Here is a 22,102-nt window from a genome sequence, read left to right as displayed (position 1 = left end):
CAATTAAAATTAAATTAAATAATTACCTAAATTACCGAATTTAATGGTTATTTCAAATTCAAATAAATAAATGCAGTACACGAATTTAATGTGATATTTTGAAATGTGATATCAAAAAGTAGTTTTTAGTTAAAATGAGGGTATTGATGTCTTTGTCATTCAAATTGAAAATCTATTATGTAATAATATTTTGGAGATTGAAATGAACGGTTGGATTTTATTTTTCTTTCAAAATAGATGGTCAAGATTAAATGTTTCAAAAGATTATTACATAATTTAACTTCTCTTTTAATATAAAAGAGAGAATATCTCACAATCTCTATCTGTATCTATGAATTTGTGTACCAATAGGCCTTTAGGAGAATTAGGTCGCACACAATCTCTGCTGCCGCTTGCTGGTGCACGGATGACGTCACACCTCAATGTTCATGTGCGAGGTTTTTGCAAGCTGTCTCATGGTACCTTCTCTCGCTCTTGTTAGGATCGCTAGTTGTGAATATTTTTATAATAAAATCAGATATTCATATGATATTTCCAAATCAGTGTTTTTAAATTAGGATTTAGGGCTTTAGGGCTTTAGTTGATAATGTATAAATCATGATGTGTTAAGATTTTTGATTATTTATTATCTTTTCAAAATTTCAGTATAGATGTATTCTGTTAACTTTTTGCTATGGTTTATGGATTTGCAATTAGCGTGATTAAACTTTCGTATTTGTTGAATAAATATGCTTCAAGTTGCTCATATAGATAAGAGGTGTATTGTTGGCCTGCTACTTAACTTTTATACCCAATTGACGAGGTTTATTATTTTTCAAAGAAGGTAAATATGTATCGTGGCATGCTAGTGTAGTTCAACTTGATACTTTATCTGAAAAATTGAAAAATGGAATAATATCTGTTCTTTAACTGAAATAACACAACTTGTGGTCTACGATGTTTGCTTAAAATAGTGTTGGATGATAAGTAGGTACCTGTTATGACTTATGACGAATAGGTACCTGTTATGCATTTAAACTTACTTTTGAGCCTTTTTACCCGTTTATTCATGTCGAATGGTTTCATGTCAACACCCGTAGCATTTTGATATGCAACAAACTACATCGGATCAGCCTCAGTTCACTAAAAATGTTGGTTCTCTGCGAAAGTAATACTTATTTGATTGGTTTTCAACCCATTTAGCCAAATACAGTTGATAGGCTAAACATGTTGGGTCTATGCAGTTCGATAGACATTTGTAGATGGTTCCTAATGAGTACTTTGTTTTATGTTGGCTATCATATTTGTAGCTATAGTATACGTTATTAGAAAAGGGAAACTTTGTATCATTCACTTATCTCATGTTTGAAAACTTAGAAATAGCATGATTGATTGAGAACTATAGTTTGCTCATTGAATGTATTACTGATATGTGTAATCTTATTAGTAAGTTTTTACGAATCAAATTGTACTGTAAAATTATACACGATGTAGAATAATACATTTGACGAACTATATATTATGCTCTTTCTAACATTGTAATATAAAAGTTGCAGTTCGTTTATATCATGAAGTTTGTACTTAGTGCATTTCGAGTCATATTTGCTGTACGGGCAAGTATGGCTAATCAACAGTAAAATCGTAAAATTGTCAACTTATTTTCCTACCTTTACCTCCAACTCATACAGTTTATTGTATCCGGATTATTTCCCTTTCTTTTCATTTCTGTCTATATTTATCTCTGGAACAAAGTGTACGTGCATCATTGAACTATCTTTTCTAACTTTTTCTGTTAAATTTAACATGCATCATTGAAGAAATTTTGTGAAACACATAGTTGAAAGAGTCATAATGTTTGTGACATGCTAGCTCATCTTAGGAAGGAAGTGTCATCTTAGGTCGTCTGTCTTGCAATTTTTTTTTTTTTTTTTTAAATTTATATTATTTGGATATGTAGTTCAAATCGTATGTTGATAAGTCTTGAGATAAGTGGTGAAAGAAGGCTATGAATTGCAATTTACTTACAAATGTTGAACTTTTTTTATGCTTAAATATTTGTATGTATACTAACAGCTCCTTCATATTCTGTTTGCAAGCAGATACATCTCATGCATCATCCACTGTTAATGATCCAGTCGATTCCAAAACCCCCGAGGCATAAAAAACTCTGGTACGAATATTCTGTCTTCTTCCTATGTTTTTTTTAATTAGTTGAGATGGCAATTTGGACTGGTTGGGTAACATGTGAAAACATGTTGGGTGGAGTTGATCCAAAACAGTTTTATTTTTACTTTTATTTTATTTTCATGTTCTTATTATAGTTTTTTAATTATCAGTAAGTGATGTGTTTAGTTTGTCTTGTGTCAAAAATAAAATGCATTTATGAAAAAAAGAAGTGAGTTATACTCGTATATAAGAATAACCTTTTATTTTGACCTTTTACAGATAAAATACAAACCAACGTGATTCTTTACTTTGTGTACTTATATCAATCACTTCTGTTAGTATCATAATTAATTAATTCCTATTTTATGTATATCACAGAATGATGAGATCAAAGGTTTCTTTGATGATGTGAGGGTTGATGTGGCGTCTTCAAATGCCAAGTTTGGCATCCAAACTAGCCTCGAGGCTACTGTTCTCACCTTTAAGTCCCTCCTCGAACGAAAGTTTGAAATACCGGCAAGACGGCAATGTCTGATTTCTCATGGAAATATTTTGAAACTCATGGAAGACCATCGGACTTTAAAAAGCTATGGTAGTATTTTACTTATATTATTACTCCAGTTGTTTTATTGTTATTGTTATAACTCATAAAATATAATCGGGTTGGGTTGGCTTGATCCGCTCAGGGTTGGTTGGTTGGTCATAATGAGTTGACTTATATAATGTAATATGCTTTGGTTGGTTACAGGCTTGGCGTCGGGACACACACAAGTGTACCTGATCGTTATGGGGGGCCCGCTAAAAAATCAGGCTGTCCCTGACCCTACAATCGCACTTGCATCTCCTGCTAGGTACTTTCAAGGTTTGTACGATTCAGACCCAGATTTTAGACAGTGTGTGACAAATCCCAACTTTTTTCACCAATTCAACTGAAACTTGGACTCCCCCATGACTGAGCTGGTAATTCCTTATTTGACCTCCTGCTTACTTACTATATTCATTCAGACTTTTATTCTTTATTTGTTACCTTTATTTAGACAGTTATTATTATTTTATTATTACCTTTATCTAAACTAATAGTATCTATATCTATTGTAGGTGATTTTATGGTGCGGCTGAGTGCCTATTAGTAACATTCAATGAATTGAGCTACTGTTTTATTGTTATTTAGCACGAACAAAATCCGTTTTGCAGGATATTATTCAAATTTGTTTATCCGTCGTGTTAAATATGATGGATAAATTGTCCGTTTTGGTTATGTTAAAATACAGTTGCGTAAACTGCTATAGGTCTGTTTGACTGGTATGGTTTACACTAGTTTCAAATTTATTAGTTTCAAATTTATTAGTGCTACAGATCAGATTTGGTTTACAATATATACAACCATTGTGTCAAATTTGTTTGATTGCATACAAGCTTATGCAAGTGTTATTTCCACCTTGTTTTGCTACCCATAGTACTTGTAGGTAAATTGAGTTGCTTTCTTTGGTTAAATTTGCAATTCTTATTTCACACATGAACATCACCGTTTACTTTATTGTTGTGTGCTTTCTTGGTGCAATTTTGATGAATGCGTATCTCCCAAAATTCACATCAAAAAATCATTACGGTCAAACCTTTTACAGGCCCTGTTAGCCCACTGATACTGTTGTCTTATGTTAGCCCACTGATTGTCTTCTTTGTGCAATTCTATCCCTCGTTGAATTGCCGTTCTATGTGCTTTTTATTAAGGTGGCAAATTGTGTAACAGGTCAAAACTTAAAGCAGCTTATGTTCTAAAAAGGTCAAGTTGGGTTGGTCAAACTGTTTTTAGTCCAAATTTTGTTTATTCTCATTATGAGTAGATAATGTCAACTCATTTATACAACATTCATATAATTTCTGACACAAGTCTTATTTTTAAAGCCCGAAAGCGTGTATCCGTTGCATACAACTCGTTCGCCGCATTTTTTAGGCTTATGTCAAAATGAAGGGTTTTGGAAGTCTTCTAATTATGGGAAGGGTGTTATAATCTGGCTTATAGACACCGGTATCACTCCCGGACACCCTTCGGTTAAGGACAAAGGGGTCCCACCTCCACCGAAAAAATGGAAAGGTGTATGTGAATCCAAAGGATGTAATAACAAGCTAATTGGATTGAGGAACTTTGTTCCGGAAAGTTCTACTCCTGTTGATGAGTTCGGCCATGGGACCCACACTACAAGTACTGCTGTAGAGAACGTTGTAAACAACGCCGACGTATTCGAAAACGCTAACGAGACTGCAATGGGATCACACCTTTAGCACATGTGGCGATGTATTATGTTACTACAGGTTTTGTTCCGAGAGTGCGATCGCGGCAGGCATGGATGCCGCCATTGGAGACGGTGTCGATATTCTTTCGATCTCGCTCGGTTTACCAAACGTCACGTTTTACGAAAATGTTTTCATGATAGGCGCGTTTGCCGCCATACAAAAAGGGATTTTTGTAAGCTGTTATGCAGGTAATAGTGGACAGGGTTTATCCACTTTACATAACGAAGCCCCGTGGATCCTTACGGTCGGGGCTAGTACCATTGATCGAAGCATTAGAACAACCGTTCGTTTAGGGAACAACGAGTTTTTTTAACGAAGAATCGCTTTACCAGCCTAACGAGTTCGATCATAAACTTCAGCCTCTTGTGCACCCAGGAGAACATGGTGATAGAAAGGCGTCAAGTTGCTTCAATGGATCATTAGACCGTTTCGACATCAAGGGTAAAATTGTAATTTGCGACGACGGTGTAATTAGCGGGCCTGCAATGAGTCAAGTTGTCAAGGATGCCGGAGGAGCCGCAATTATTATCTCCAACGGAAAAAATTACGGCGAAACTATAAGGGCGGACGCTAACTTTCTGCCGGCATCGAAATGTCGGTTTCAAAGAAGGAATCGAATTAAAAAAGTATGCGAATTCGACTCGTGCTGATGTATTTGCAATGGGGTCGGGACTTGTTAACCCGTCCAAAGCAAACGACTCTGGTCTTGTTTTTGATATCCAACCTAATGACTATATTCCTTACCTTTGTGGGTTAGGATATACACCTAAACATATTCAAGTTATCGTTAAAAAAGACGGTTAAGTGCTCCGTTAAAATACCAGAGGCTCAACTGAACTATCCTTATTTTGCGGTATCGTTATAAAGAGGTGAGACGGAAACGTACTCGAGGACGGTGACTAGTCTCGGTAAAGCAAACTCGACTTATACCATTCGGAATGTTGCTAAACCGAAGGGTTTAAGTGTTTCGATTGGCAGTCATTATAAACAGCTCATATTCACATCGGTTAACCAACAAATAACGTATGATATTACGTTTTCGCGTGATGTTAATGATGGTAAAGTTGGATATGATCAAGGACATATGACTTGGGTTCAGGAGATTATATACAGTTAGGACCCCTTTAATTTTTCGTTTAAGTTGGAATGAGATTTAATGATGAATGTTGAAATAAAAAAGATTTATGTAACGTATGTAAGCCATATTATCACATGTCTGATAATATCATAAGTTTTAAGAAACAATATTTCGTGATCTATAACTTGCTACAAACATTAAGTGGCCAATGTACAATCTCACCCAAAATCAAGTACAAAGTTGTTGCAGTGAATCCGGAATGGAAAGCAAAGTTTGGTGTATGGATTATTGTAACACAAAACATACATTAATGGAATTATTCGAGAAATGTTATGTTAAAAGCCAAGTAATTAGGCCCTGCGAAAATTCGTGATTTCGGACGAAGTGCGTAAATTCGTTTTTCGGGATCTAAAACGCGCATTTTCGGACGCCCCGCAAAATCGCCTGTTTTCGCACGCCTCGCAACGCGAAAACGCGCGTTTTCGGACGCCCCGCAAAAATTCGCGTTCCTGAACGCGCTACGAAAACGTGCATCGAAACGCGAGTTGAAATATATGTAAAAAATAAACATACATATTGAGATAAACATACATATTGAGTATGTTTTTATGATTTCATAGATTCAATGTTGGAAAGAATTGAAATCCATCAACATCTTAAAAGAATGAACATTCCATAAATGAATGAATTTCAAGATTCCAAATAATTTAATTCTTCCTAAATATGTCAACCAAACGGAACGGTCAAAAGAATTCAATTCCAATTTCATCGAATTCCTTTGGAATTCTGCGATCCAAACGGAGCCTTATGTTTTGAAACAATATACAATCGAATCTTGATTTCTGTTATGCTTGTATGAGCTTTCAATTGATAATTTTTATTTGATCAAGCTACTTTTAAGCAATTAGAAATACAAAAAAATAAAAAATTACGCCGTTGGTGATGTTTGTAAAAAACTACACAGTAGCCATTTATGTTTTCTCTATGTGGTTAGTCACCCATGTTTGCATTAGTCGGGTAGTTGGTGTTTCTCACTAACGATTGTTAAAACTTTCCGTCATATCTTATCATTTGCCAGTCACATAAGGGGTAGATTCTGTCCGTGTCTTACATTTTTTAAGAGCGATTGTGCCTTTATCATGTGTGTAGATCGTATAGTGCACCATTAAACCACACCCTCTAATTCAGTTGTAAATCATCACACTAAATTAATGGGTTTGCCCACCTATTAAACAAGTAAATCACCTATTAAGTTGAATAAACTTAAAATCAAGAATCGTTCTTTTATTTAAGCTTTAAATCATCACATGAAAATAATCAATCAGATACAATTAACATCCAACAAAAAATTATTAGTCTAGACAAACATAATGAAATTAGCCGAAATTGAATACGTAAACACACAAATATTTTACAAACAAATATTAAACATAAACAAGTGTAGCCCAATGACACAATCTTAGCCCAATAGCACTATTTCAGCCCAAGTCAATTGATAAAAATAGAAGAAAGGGCGTATTTGCCATATTTTAGTGCTTGAGAATCGGACTACCATTTCCTAATTCCAAGTGACAAAACTAATTGACATTTAATTAAACAAACCTATAACTAAACCCATAACCATGCACATTCCCTTAATTAATATACATGATATAACTAGGGATGGCAATGGCCACCCGATCCGGTGAATATCCACCCGATCCACCCACTACGTAATGGATATGGACGAACCTAAATGGATATGGATACGGATATGGATGAACCTAAATGAATATGGATATGGACATGGATGAAAAGTTTCATCCATGGATATATCCATTATCACCCGAAATACATATAAAAATACATAAATATAGATATATGTTTACATATTTACTATTACAAGTTCATTTACCGTTAGATTTATATTTTGCTTTCAACCTTATAATGAAATAACTATAATATATTACAATAAAACACGCATATCTAATAAAATGAACTTACAAATTTCATATTTAAATTTTCATAATCTTTGTTATATCTTCGACAAAGATTACACATTCTTACGAGTAGATTTTAAATATGTCATGTTATATTTATTTCTACTACTCCGTATAATACATTTTTATTTTAATCGCATATTAGAAAATATCATAACATTTTTTTAATATTAATTAAATATTCATTAACCCTGTTAATTCACTGGATATGGATATGGACGGATGACCTGAAACTGAACGGATATGAATATGGATATGGATGAACAAAAACTAAATGGATATAAATGTGGATACGACATCACCCTTCCCATCCCTAACCAATTATTTCCAACAACTACTTCACTTCAAAGATCAAAGATAAAAATAGAAGAAAGGGCGTATTTGCATTTCGTTTTCTGCACTGATTTTGTTGAACGTAAAAATGGCTATTTCAAAGAAGGCTGATTCCCGTCTTTGTCGTCGCATCGTCGTGTCTGTTCTCGATCTTATGACTTCTGGTTAGCTCGCTTTCACTTTCACTATCATCTATATCTATAATCTATAATACTGATCGTTTATCTTTTGTGTACTGTAATTTTAGTTCAATTGTTACCTTCTAGGGTTTGCATTTATATTTAATAATCGTTAGCAGGTGTAATATTTTCTGTTAGTTTGATGATAGCGGCTGATCGTTTCACTTTCAGTATGCATTAAAAGGAACTAGTAAAATTAGGGTTTGTATGAAGTCCGTACAGTTTATTTGAGATTGTACAAATGCAATTTTAGAGATAACTTCAGATGCGTATTATGATTAGGTGTATGTTAATGTTGATTGAAGTTCAGTTTTTCTTTATAGGGGTTGAATTTTTAAGTAATGATCGCTGTTAGGTTTACTATTTCTGTTAGATAAAATGAAAACTGCTGATCACTTCATGCTAAGTGTGAAATTAGGGAAAGTTGTAAAATTAGGGTTTTTATGAGAACTAAGACATACATTTTTATTGACATTATGTAAATGCATTCTAAGCGGATAATTGTAAGATAAGTGGAGTAGAAGGCTATGAAATGCAGTTTACTTATATTTTTGTTTAGAAGCAAAAACTTTAAAAGGAATGAAATCTTCATCTTTCCAAGCATCTTCTCCCCTCCCTCGCATCCGTTCTACGCCGATTACTGCTACTCGTCTCCTCTCCCGCTGCGTTGGAAAACCTAGGTACATATTCTAACTCTTGTTTTACTTTTTATTTAATGAAATTATCGTTTTATGATATTAAAATCTCACATTTTCTATCTGTGTTTATATATTTGTGTATCATTAGGACTTTCATGCAATTAGGTTCCACGCAATCACTACTCCCGCTTGTTAGCAGTGGCGGAACTTGAACTCGGATACAGGTGGGACGGGTGTAAAATTTTTTTAAATCTTTCATAGTCAACAGGGACAAACACTAAAAAAAACCTTATTTTTTAATAAATAAATTTTATTTTTAGTGTAAAAATTTTTGTTCTGTAAAATCTAGGGTGGGCGGACACCACCTTTGGGATGTACTATGTTCCGCCTCTGCTTGTTAGTGCACGGATGACATCACACCTCACCAACAACGTGCGATCTTTTTGCAAGCTGTCTCATGGTACATTCTACTGCTTTTGTCAAGATCGCTAGTTGTGACTTTTTTAAAATTAAATCAAATGAATTTTTCAAGTTAGTGTTTTGAAATTAGGATTTAGGGCTTATTATGTGCAAAACACATAGTTGAAAGAGTCATAATGTTTGTTACATGCTAGCTCATCTTAGGAAGAGAGTATCGTCTTAGGTGGTCTTTCTTGCATTTTTTTTAAATTTATATTATTTGGATTGGTAGTTCAAGTCATATCTTGATAAGTCTTAAGATTAGTGGAGAAAGAAGGCTATGAAATGCAATTTACTTACAAATGTTGAACGTTTTTTATGCTTAAATCTCTGTATGTATGCTAACAGCTCCTTCATAATCTGTTTTCAAGCAGATACATCTCGTGTATCATCATCCAAAACTCCCGAGGAGTCAGAAACTCCGGTACTAATATTCTGTTTTCTTCCTATGTTGTTTCTCTAAATTAGTTGAGATGGCAATTTGGACTGGTTGGGTAAAGTGTCAAAACGTGTTGGGTGGTGTTGATCCAAAACAGTTTTTTTTTCATGTTCTTATTATAGTTTATTATTTATCAGTAAGTAATGTGTTTAGTATGTCTCGTGTCAAAAATAAAATGTGTTTACTTTAAAAAAAGTGAGTTATACTCGAATATAAGAATAACTTTTCAGTTTGACCTGTTGCAGCTTGATTACAGACGAGTCATCTTGATTTTTTGTGTACTAATGCATCAGAATGCTCTGATCAAAAAGATAGATGCTGGTAAAGGTATAAATATTTCTCTCATAATAATTTGGGAAACATGAAAATAGGTTGTAGGGCATATGTGCAAAAAAATTCTGCTGAAATTGATTAATTGAACTGTTTAAGTAATTTTGTGTTTAAGTTTGAATAAAGTTGTGGTTTATAAAAAAGTTGTGGTTACCAATATACTCTGATATGTAATTGATAATGTATGGATCATGATGTGTTAAGATTTTTGATTATTTATTACTCATTCAAAAATTCAGTATATAGATATAATATATTCTGTTAACAATTTGCTATGGTTTATGGAGTGATTAGAACTTTATTTTTCGTTAAATATGCTTCTAGTTGCTCATATAGAATATAGATAAGAGTTGTATTGTTGGCCTGCTACTTATCTTATATTATTTTTCAGAAAAGGTAAACACGTATTTTGATAGACATTTATACATGATGTAATTAACTATATTTTTTGATCTTTCTATCATTGTATTATAAAAGTTGCAGTTCGTTAATATCATGAAGTTTGTACTTAGTTCATTCCGAGAAATGCAATTTACTTACAGATGTTGAATGTTTTTGTATGCTAACAGTTCCTTAATAATCTGTTTTTCAGTTAAACCTAGTTCTGAAAGTGATGTTGAGAGTCCTGAAGATGAACCGGCCTAGTTCTGAAAAAAATGAGAACTATCCTATGTTCAATCTGAATGATGCACCGGTACTAATGTTTACTCTGTTTCCTATATTTTTTTTTTTCATTTTTTTTAATATGTATTTTGGGTGATTTACTTATACTTTTTATGTAGAGTAACTCTGACCAGCAGATTGTGAATATACTTAATGAGTATAACCGTCGTAATCATGACATCATTGGTAAGTTTTCGTTCTTGTTTTTTTACTAGTTAAATACCCATGACTATACGGGTTTGATAAGTTTTATAATATATATAAATAATATTTGGTTTTTTTTTTGTTATTATTAATAAGTTATAATAAAAATAATCGGAAAAATGTAATAATCATGTTTGAAAAATTATGAGTAAATAAAAACATTTTAGAGTTTTGGTATATAGCATTGTGGGTTGGTTAATGCAACCCAACCCGTATAAAGACTGACAGTATGTTATCTTTCATAATTGACAGCTAAGGAGAAGGTCACAAAAGAGGGAGAAAAGGGTGTTTCGGATGAACAGTGAGAACCTTTGGGATTTTTTTAAATCTGTTCGTCAGATTTCAAAAGATGAAAACAGCAAGAAGAACTAAACACCTGACAGTTTTTGGAAACCTACTAGGTTTTGCTGCTTATAATTGCAACATAACTTAATTTGCAACCGAACTTTATTAGGCGTTGTGAGCGTCATCTGATGTCAAATCAGATGTTCAACTCCTTTTATGATACCATAACCAATGATCTCAAAAAGTTTGCAACATAACTTAATTAATTCGGTTAGAAAGGACTAACGTTTATGTATAGATGGCTTAATAGCTACACCTTTCCCAATCACTTACCTAACAATCTATTTTATGTACGGATGATTATTGATTACGTAGTAATAAATAATTCACAAAAACGGTATGCGTTCACACGTCACCAAATATTTGCTTTAACTAGAAATTAAAATTCAACCAAAATACTCATTTATCCGTTATCCAAGTTATGTTATGCATATAATCACATTTTGGGACCTAACAGCGACCACCAAAATTTACATTATAGATACTCTTTCTATTTCATACTAAAATAATCAAAATAAATGGCTGAACCATTCCATCTTCATAACCATAACCATAATTTTTTTTTTTCATCTCATTTTCATGTTCTACTTCGATCTTATTCCCAAAATCTATAGCTTATCACCGGGCCAATATCTATCAGTCGAAAACGATTACGACATTATACGGTCGCCAAACAATCTATTCACAGCGGGTTTTCATCGAGTCGGACAAAATGCTTATTGTTTCTCCATTTGGTTCTCAAATGATCAACCCACCACCGAAAACCGCACCATCGTTTGGATGGCTAACCGAGACGAACCGGTTAAGGAAAAAGCTCGAAGCTTTCTTTATGGAAAGATGGTAATCTTGTTTTAACAGATGCCGATCAATACATTATTTGGTCAACTCAAACAAAGTCAAAGTCAACTACTGAATTACACCTTCATAATACTGGTAACCTTGTCCTTCATGAACATAACCAAAATTCTCTGGCATAGTTTTGATTATCTAACTGATACACTTCTTCCAAATCAACAATTATCTAAAAACACACAACTAGTTTCTTCAAGAAGTTTAACTAACTTCGTCCGGGTTTTACAAGCTTTTTCTCGATAGTGATAGTATTTTACGTCTTCATTATGACGGGCTAGATGCTATAACTAATTTCTGGCCCGACCCCGCTTTAAGACCATGGGAAGTAGGAAAATACCAATATTTATATAGTCGAAAAGCGAGTCTTGATTCTTATGGTAGGTTTAATTCATCCGATGGTTTAAGTTTTTTATCGAATGACTTCGGAATTGGGCCACAAAGAATAATCAAAATTGATATAGATGGTAATTTAAGAGTTTATAGTCTTGTTAAGTATAAAAAAAAGTAGCAAATGCGAAGTTCAATGGCAAGCTGTTTCTCTTGTAGGGTTCATGGCATTTGTGGGCAAAATAGTCTTTGTACTAATTCTCAAAATTTAGGTAGAAGTTGTACTTGTGTACATGGTTACAAAATGGTGAATGTTCAAGATTGGAGTTACGGGTGCGAGCCCGTTTTGAAGACTTGCAAGCCCGAAAATCAAGATTTCATCGAATTACGCCATGTAGAATTCTATAGCTTTGATATTAGGTACCACGAAAACCACTCTTGATGATTGTAAGCAATATTGTTTACATGATTGTAGTTGTAAAGGGTTTCAATTTGGATATAAAAATGAAGTAGGAACTTATTATTGTTACATAAAAACTTCTTTATATAATGGATACCAAATGGGCTTTTACAATTCAATGTATATCAAACTGCCGAAAACGTTTGTATCATCTTTTAATCAGACGTTCTTCAAACAAACGAGCTTGCGTTGTGCAGCCCAGCCGGTTGTTAGACCACTCGCAAGAGCATATGAGAAGAAACACGAGAACAAGCTACTTAGGTATGTGCTTGTTTTGGGATGTTTGATCGTGTTTCTTGAAATCGTATTCATACTGATGGTTTCCAGTGGTTTCCAGCGGTTTCCAGCCGTCATCTAGATGGCTCTGTTCCAGCCGTCATCTAGATGTTCAAAGCTGTCGACGTTGACAACGCGTATGGAAGTGGCAAACTTGAACACGATGACGGCCGCCAACTTCCGCCAACCTTCCTCGTTCACACCATTCACCGCCATAGAATTTTTGCTATAAATAGAGATGCAAACTTTCATTGTAAATCATACCAAAATCACTCAGAGAAGTGTAATCACAACCTAGATAGTGTGTGTGAGTTTGAGAGTTTTTTTTTTTAGAGTTTTGTAATACTCGTGTAATCTATTCTTGTGAGTAATAGCGTTATTTTCTCTCAAATTTATATCTCCCAACGTCCAGGCGATCCTCTCTTCCTAACAAGTGGTATCAGAGCTTGGTTAGAGACGTTGGTTGAGTTTTTGGGTCTTCTGAAGTTTCCATAAAATTCAATTTTGGGTGTACCATTGGATTCGTCTCGTCGAACCGAGTCCAACGCAAAAAACGGTGACTTAAATGGAGTTATAACGAGCCCAGAAAACGCGATCAAAGTTTGGTCAACTAGCCAGAATCTCGCCGGAGAAGACGACCGGTGCCAGAATTTTCGCCGGAGAAGAAAGTCCTGTAGCAATTCACTGTAGCAGTCATGTAGCAATTCACTGTAGCAGCTGGCGGCACTGTAGCAAGTTCATGTAGTAGTACTGTAGAAGTACTGTAGCAATTCTGAAATTTTACAATTTGGTCCTTGAAATTTTCAGAATTTCATTTTTGGTCCCTGAAGTTTATAAAAATTATAATTTTGCCCCGTAAGTGGAATTTAAGCGGCGAAGTGTCTATTCCACCATTTTCAACCGTTCCGGACGTAACGGTGATCTTTGTTTTCTACAATTCAACCCCGTTTGTGTTGAAAAATTATTTGTAAGGTGATAATGTCCATAGAAGAGTCAACATCATCTTCGGGAGCTATGATTATGCTCACAGCCACAAACTACACGCTGTGGAAACCTCGGATGGAAGATCTCCTCAGCTGTAAGGATTTGTTCGATCCTATTGAATTGAAGGGTATAAACCCTGATTCTGCCAAAGAGAAAGAGTGGAAGAAATCAAACCGAGAAACTATTGGTCAGATCCGTCAATGGATTGATCATAGTGTCTTCCACCATGTTACACAAGAGACAGACGCATATGCCCTCTGGAAAAAGTTGGAGGACATGTACCAGGCCAAGACTGCTCGAAATAAAGCCTTGTTGATGAGGCGTTTAGTCAACATGAAGCTTAAAAGTGGAAATGCAGTTGCCGAGCATACCAGTGAGTTCCCGAGCTTGGTCAACCAGTTATCGTCTGTAGAGATGCCGCTTGGCGATGAAGTTCAGGCGCTATTGCTACTTAGTTCTCTTCCCGGTAGCTGGGAAACGCTGGTCGTAACACTCAACAACTCAGCTCCAAATGTCAAACTTACCATGTCAATGGTCAAGGATGCCCTATTCAGTGAAGAGGTAAGGAGAAAGGACACGGGCACAGATCAGACCCATGCCTTTGTCACAGAGAATCGGGGGAGACAGCGAATGAGTAGCAAAAATAAATGTAGAGGCAGAAGCAGAAGCAGAAGCAGGGGCAGGTCAGCTGATGACAGAAAACCAATATATAAATGCCATCATTGTGGATTAGAGGGACATATGAAGAAGAACTGCTATAGATTGAAAGAGGAACAAGGTCAAAGCAGTTCACAGTCGAAGAATAAGAGTGGAGAAACATTAGTGACTATCTCTGGTGATGTAGCTTATTGTTCAACCCATGATGAGACATGCCTTCACGTCTCACGAGGAGATACGGAATGGGTGGTATATACTGCAGCTTCCTACCAGTGACTCCATACAAGGAATACTTCACAACATACAAAGCTGGAGACTTTGGAGCTGTGAAGATGGGGAATTCCAGTTCCGCTGAGATTGTCGGAATTGGTGATGTCAAGATAAAGACAAGTTCCGGGAGCACAATCACTTTGAAGGATGTCCGCCATGTGCCAGATCTTCGGCTGAATTTACTTTCTGGGGTAGCTCTCGACAAACAGGGCTATGATAGTCATTTCAGTAGAGGCACATGGAAATTGTCAAGAGGCACTATGATAGTCGTTCGAGGACACATTTGTGGCACACTATACAAAACTCATGTGAAGATCTGCACAGACAGCCTTAATGTTGCAGAAAAGGAGGCTTCACAAAATTTATGGCACCAGAGACTCGGTCACATGAGTGAGAAAGGGTTGTCTACCCTAATAAAGAAGGAGCTTATCAATGTAGACAAGGACGCTGCACTAGATCCTTGCAATTATTGTCTGTTTGGTAAGCAGCATAAAGTCTCGTTTAATTCATCTTCAACAAGAAAATCAGAGTTACTCGGTCTGGTACACTCTGATTTTTGCGGTCCCTTAGAGGTTGAATCAATTGGCGGCAATCGATACTTTCTGACGTTTATCGATGATTTTTCTTTAGAGGTTGAATCATCCTGCATTGCGAGCAACCATTTTTCTTTATCCTTTTACTGCTTCATGAAAACTCTCTGGTTCTCCATCTTCAGTAAGTAGAATGTACTTGAATTCTGGATATCTACTCGATGGAATCCGACCTCGTTCAGATCTACGAACTTCTGGAACATTCTGAGGAGATCCACCATCATCTTGGCCTTGTGATGGTGCTGGAAAGTCTGGCAGATGGGGTTGTGGTTTCATGACCCGTCCTAATCCATCCGGACGAAGTCCATATCGATTATAAACGATTCATAATAGTTGATTACATCGTGAGGTACTTGACCTCTATATGATACATTTTACAAAAATTGCATTCGTTTTTAAAAGACAAACTTGCTTTACATCGAAAGTTGACGGCATACATATCATTTCATAATATATTCAACTATAATTGACTAAATAATAATCTTGATGAACTCAATGACTCGAATGCAACGTCTTTTGAAATATGTCATGAATGACTTCAAGTAATATCTCTAAGATGAGCAAATGCACAGCGGAAGATTTCTTTCGTACCTGAGAATAAACATGCTCTAAAGTGTCAACCAAAAGGTTGGTGAGTTCATTAGTTCAACATAAATAATCATTTCATAATTTTAATAGACCACAAGATTTCATATTTCCATTTCTCATAAACACACGTCCCATGCATAGAGACAAAAATATCATTCATATGGATTGAACACCTGGTAACCGACATTCACAATTTGTATATAAGAATATCCCCATCATTCCGGGATCCTCCTTCGGACATGATATAAATTTCGAAGTACTAAAGCATCCGGTACTTTGGATGGGGCTTGTTGGGCCCGATAGATCTATCTTTAGAGTTCGCGTCAATTAGGGTGTCTGTTCCCTAATTCTTAGATTACCAGACTTAATAAAAAGGGGCATATTCGATTTCGATCATTCAACCATATAATGTAGTTTTGATTACTTGTGTCTATTTCGTAAAACAGTTATAAAAGCGCATGTATTCTCAGTCCCAAAAATGTAAAGAGTAAAAAGGAGCAAATGAACTCACGCATATAAATATTGTAAAACAGTTAATAAAGCATTTGCATGTATTCTCAGCCCAAAAACGTAAAGAGTAAAGAGGGCAAATGAAACTCACCAACTGTATTTTGTAGTAAAAATACATATAACGACATTGAACAAAAGTAGGGTTGGCCTCGGATTCACGAACCTATATCAAGTATATATATTAACACATATATTTGTAATCGAACAAATTTATATATTATTATTAGTGATATGATTGTTATATTTAATAATTTATAGGTTTCATTAATAATTTAATTAAATATATTAATTTTATATACTTTAGTTAAATAATTAGTATTTATTATAAAAATATTAATATAGTTATGTTATATGTATTAAATATATTTTTATATAACTAATATTTATTTGGTAAAATAATATCAATAATAATAAATAAAAAGTTGTATTTAGTTATAATAATAATAATAATAATAATAATAATAATAATAATAATAGTAATAATAATAATAATAATAATAATAATAATAATAATAATAATAATAATAATAATAATAATGATAATAATAGTATTAGTAATAATGATAATGATAATAATAATAATAATAATAATAATAATAATAATAATAATAATAATAATAATAATAATAATAATAATTTTAATAATAATGTTAATTTTAATGATAATAATAATTAATAATAATAATAATAATAATGATAAAAATCATAATAATAATAATTATAGAAATTATACCATCCAATACTCATCATCCATCTTAATACCATACAGCGATCATCATATATCATCATCATCAACTTTCGGTATTATCATCAATCATCATCCTTAAACATTCACGCCTCATATTCATCGTGATATCGCCTTCATCAAAATATTATCATCATCATCACGTGATATCATTTACATCATCACATCATCAAAGTATTATCATCATACCATCCGTTATCATCATCATCATTGCATCATAACCCATCGTCATCATCATCAAACAATCTCCATTGTTCATCTTCGTTACACATCATCATTACCGCATCATCATCATCTTTATTTATCATCATCATTAGAGACTCATCATCTCTCGTCATCAAGTCATTGTCCAGCATCATCATCATCAACTATTATCATCAAAAGGCAGGTGTACGTCTTGGCCCATTTATCATGTCAGCCCAATCATTCAAGATCCAAACTAGCGATTTTTAATAGGCCCGAAAATATAATTGGCCTGCTTGGTTTTCTCGACAGAAAATGCAGTACCAATATTGCCACGTCATTTCCCATTAACATTAATTTCTTTAGTTATCATTTCACCCAAATCTTTATCATCAAACACATCATCATCGTCTTGGTTTAATCAAAACATAAACGAGTACGTACAGTAGCAATTTATTCAAATGTTGTTGTTGGTTTCTTCGGTTCAAAACAGAAATAGATGAGAAGTTGGAAATGGTGGTTGTGAAGATGTCGTTGGTTAAGGTGGTGGTGGAAGCATGTTAAGGTGATGGTTTATAATAGTGATGGGTTTCATGGTGGTTTAGTTTAATGATTGAATGTGACGGTTTAGGGGCTGCAGGTGTTGGTTGGATTCACGATCAAGAAGAAAAGAAGGAGAGGAGAGAGAGAGGAATGATATATGGTGGTGAAGAAAATGTCTGTGGTGGATTATGGTGGTCGTGGAGTTGAGACAGAAGACGAAAACTTAGAAATGGTGCAGCTGCAATTGCAGTTAACATGGTGATGGTGTTGAATGTGTATGTTTAGCAAAGTGAGAGAGAGGTAAAGAGTGAGAGAGTGGTGACGGATGGTGGTTGTGGTGTGTGGCAGTGGACAGCCGGAACAGCTGCAAAGGTGGCCGGAAGTACGTGGTGTATACGGTGGTGGTGTACCATGGTGATCAAGGTTGGTTTCAGTTGATCGAGCATATCTACATATATGTAGATATATATGCATATGAATATATATAAAGACAATAGATAGATGTAGATATTTTATTATATTATATTATAAAGGAAATCACAAGGAAACAGTAAGATACAGTAATAAATAGTCAGCAGCCGGACATTTGTCCTATTAGGAGGTGTTATATCGTGTCCATTGCTAAACAGTTAATGTATAAAGTTGTTCCTAAAATTCCCAAATTTTTGGATTGACTATATTTAATTATTTCACTCATTACCTGTTTGGAACCTGATCAAAAAGGTTCGAAAATTATTTATTTTCTGTTCCGATTTGTATGTACGGAGTACTAATATTTAAACTTAAAAAGGTAAAAATACTTTTAACAAATCTAAAATCTTCGTAATAGATGTACAGTCCAACTTTTATTTCAATTCTTCATGAACATGTACAATATCTATATTAAAACTAACAAAACATCAACCAAGTGTTACCGATGTTTACCAATTAAGCTCAGAATCATTTATCTTTAATATATGCTCTTTCTATATATATATATATATATATATATATATATATATATATATATATATATATATATATATATATAACCAATCTTAATTTAAAAATTTAAGTAAATAATTATATTAATTATATCTTTTTAAACAAATATATATAATATTATATATTTATAAGTATTATTATATATAAATATGAATATATATATATATATATATATATATATATATATATATATATATATATATATATATATATATATATATATATATATATATATATATTTAATAACATAATAGTTTTTATTATATCGCATATTATTTTACATATTTATTTCCTACCATTAAATCATATAATATTTCAAATAATATTCCAAATTATTATTTATATATACATTTAATTATGTATGTATTTATTTACAAATAGTTGTTCGTGAATCGTCGGGAATGGTCAAAGGTCAATTGAATATATGAACATTGTTCCAAAATTTTCTAGACTCAATTCTACATACATTGCTTATCGTATCGAAATCATATAAAGATTAAGTTTAAATTTGGTCGGAAATTCCCGGGTCATCACAGTACCTACCCGTTAAAGAAATTTCGTCCCGAAATTTGAGTGAGGTCGTCATGGCTAACAATAAATATATTTTCCTGACGAATATGAGCTGATAAATAGAGTTTTATCATTACAGATAAAATAATTCGATTATTCGAAGAGCACGAATGAAGCTATCACAAAAGAGTGAAATGATTAAATGAAGTTTCGTTTTAACTTTTGACGTTGCCTTGTTTGAATTCCGGAATTCAAGGGATTTAAAAGAAAATCTTCGAAATCTGAAAGATTTGATTCTTTGGCGAGTAAGGAAATTAAGATCTCTATAATTAAATACGATGATCTGCCTCGATTACTGAGACGACCCGACCCAATCCATAGGGACGAATACAATAACATATGATTACATCGCGAGGTACTTGACCTCTATATGAAACATTTTACAAACGTTGCATTTATTCTTAAAAAAAAACAATCTATTATTACATCGATTGTTGACATGATCGCCTAATATTTCATAATATCCAAATGTCCTAAACCACCATTTACTTATTAATAGTCTCTAGTGAACTTCAATGACTCGAATGCAACGTTTTTGAATCATGGCTTAAATGGTCCCGAGTAGTATCCTTAGTATGAGCTAATGCACAGCGGAAGACTTAATTCATACCTGAGAATAAACATGTTTAAAACGTCAACATAAAGTTGGTGAGATATAGGTTTAATGCCGGCAGCAATATATATATATAGACCACAAGATTTCATATATAAACAGTTTAATAAAAATATTCTAAGTGGTTGAGCACTTGGTAACCATACTTAACAATTAATCACGTCGCATATTCCCTTTAATATGAAATCTTACTACACTGTACCAAGTGTAGTCACGAAACGAAGTACTGTGCAACCGTTGAATACTGGTCGTCCAGTCCGGTTGGGGTTGTCAGGCCCGATAGATCTATCAACAGGATTCGCGTTTACAATACCGCTGTAAATATTAGTTACCAAGCTACAGGGAAGTATGCCAGTGGTACAACTCAACGTAGAATATATTTTTCAGTTACTTGTGTCCATAACGTAAAACATAAAATACATGTATTCTCATCCCGAAATATTTAGAGTTTAAAAGTGGGACTATATACTCACTGTTGTCTTGAAGATATGTAATTTCGACTCGGTCTCCGATTGATATCACGAACCTATCCATATATAATATATCAATATATTTTCATTTTAAACAATCGTCACATATATATACTTATAATACTTTTAATACTTTGAATAATTCCTTAGTCCGTAGTTAGCAGTCCGATGTTAGTAATTCAATTTTAATGGTTCATTTTTAGGTGTTTAATAAACCCCCAACGAAATAAATAAAACCCCATTGTATATGTATTGGTCGAGATTAATCTTGACCCACGGTACCGGTGTTGTCAAATGACGTGTTGCGTACATAAAGTACCGGTGTTGTCAAATGACGTGTTGCGTACAATCATGGGATCTTATGATTAATCTTCTCGTGTTGTTTACTGGTGATCCTGAACCATATAAAATTGAATTATAAGTACATATATATAAAATATCATGTTATCTTAAAAAGATGTGATTTATTTAATTTTTCCCAATTATTTTCGTGGCTAAACTAGTCTTGGATATCCGATTTTGTTTCGATGATAGTTTCTTCGTTACAACTCCGTTTTCGTTGATTCAACTTGCCATCTCCTTGGATCGAGTTCCTCTTTAAGACTATGAACTGTAAATACCTTAGTTTGTATTCAAAATCACACGGCATAGGTGAAACTTTAGTGAAACTTATGAAGTTAAACATTTTTGTTACAAAAATATCATTTAATGACCATTTTTCTAAAAATACTTATACTTTGAATTAAATCATGAAATTTTTATGTGTTAACATATTTATAGTAAAAATCATTTTTCCAGAAAATAAACCTCCAATTCAAAGTTTAAGATGGTTTTTAATTATCCAACCCAAAACAGTCCCCGGTTGCACTCCGACGTCGTAAAAACAGTTTTTTTTAAGGTAATCTTTGAAAAACCAAGTTATACCTTGTTAAATTAGTATATATTTAAGTTATATTACAGGTCTTGAAGTATTTTAAAAGTTAAGTTAGAAGGATCTACTTAGTTTGCAAACAAGTTTGAAAACATTCAAACTATGTTCTTGTTGTTAAACTTTTTATACCACAAAATAAGATAGCTATATATATATGAATCGAATAAGGTTATGAACAAAGTTACTACCTCAAGTTACTTGGACAAGATTGATGTAAAAGAGGAGTAAAAATCTAGAACCAAAAGGGTGATGGAATTGGATGAAAGATTGGAAGTAAACTTGTGTTCTTGGGAAGGATTCTTGAAGTGTTTTTGTAAGGTTTTTCTTATGGTGTTTAAGTGATGTTTTTATGGCTAGATCTTCATGGATATTAGCTGAATGGTTATGGAGTTTAAGGCTCTTAAAAGTGTGTGTGTTTTTAGCTAGAGGTTTGAAGTAAAAATGAATCAAAAATTGAAAATG

At 33.6% G+C, this 22,102-nt stretch overlaps 1 protein-coding gene and 2 pseudogenes across 1 annotated transcript; all 3 read left to right on the top strand.

The window, feature by feature from the left end:
- Positions 1 to 331: 331 nt before the first annotated feature.
- On the top strand, positions 332 to 5,557 carry LOC139848745 (subtilisin-like protease; annotated as a pseudogene).
- A 2,283-nt stretch (positions 5,558 to 7,840) lies between these two features.
- LOC139847379 (uncharacterized) lies at positions 7,841 to 11,380 on the top strand. Its single transcript, XM_071837048.1, has 7 exons — positions 7,841 to 7,994; positions 8,997 to 9,107; positions 9,481 to 9,530; positions 9,791 to 9,872; positions 10,468 to 10,569; positions 10,658 to 10,724; positions 10,995 to 11,380. Exons 1-5 carry the CDS (start codon positions 7,919 to 7,921, stop codon positions 10,518 to 10,520), a joined length of 372 nt encoding a protein of 123 aa, XP_071693149.1. The 5' UTR covers positions 7,841 to 7,918; the 3' UTR covers positions 10,521 to 10,569; positions 10,658 to 10,724; positions 10,995 to 11,380.
- LOC139848744 (putative receptor protein kinase ZmPK1) overlaps positions 10,546 to 22,102 on the top strand; it is a 124,146-nt pseudogene continuing 112,589 nt past the window's right edge.

Source organism: Rutidosis leptorrhynchoides, chromosome 5 (genome assembly GCF_046630445.1).
Source record: "Rutidosis leptorrhynchoides isolate AG116_Rl617_1_P2 chromosome 5, CSIRO_AGI_Rlap_v1, whole genome shotgun sequence".
Taxonomy (NCBI): Eukaryota; Viridiplantae; Streptophyta; class Magnoliopsida; order Asterales; family Asteraceae; genus Rutidosis; species Rutidosis leptorrhynchoides.
The sequence above is the reverse complement of the archived record's forward strand: the minus strand, read 5'-3'. Positions and strand labels throughout refer to the sequence as shown.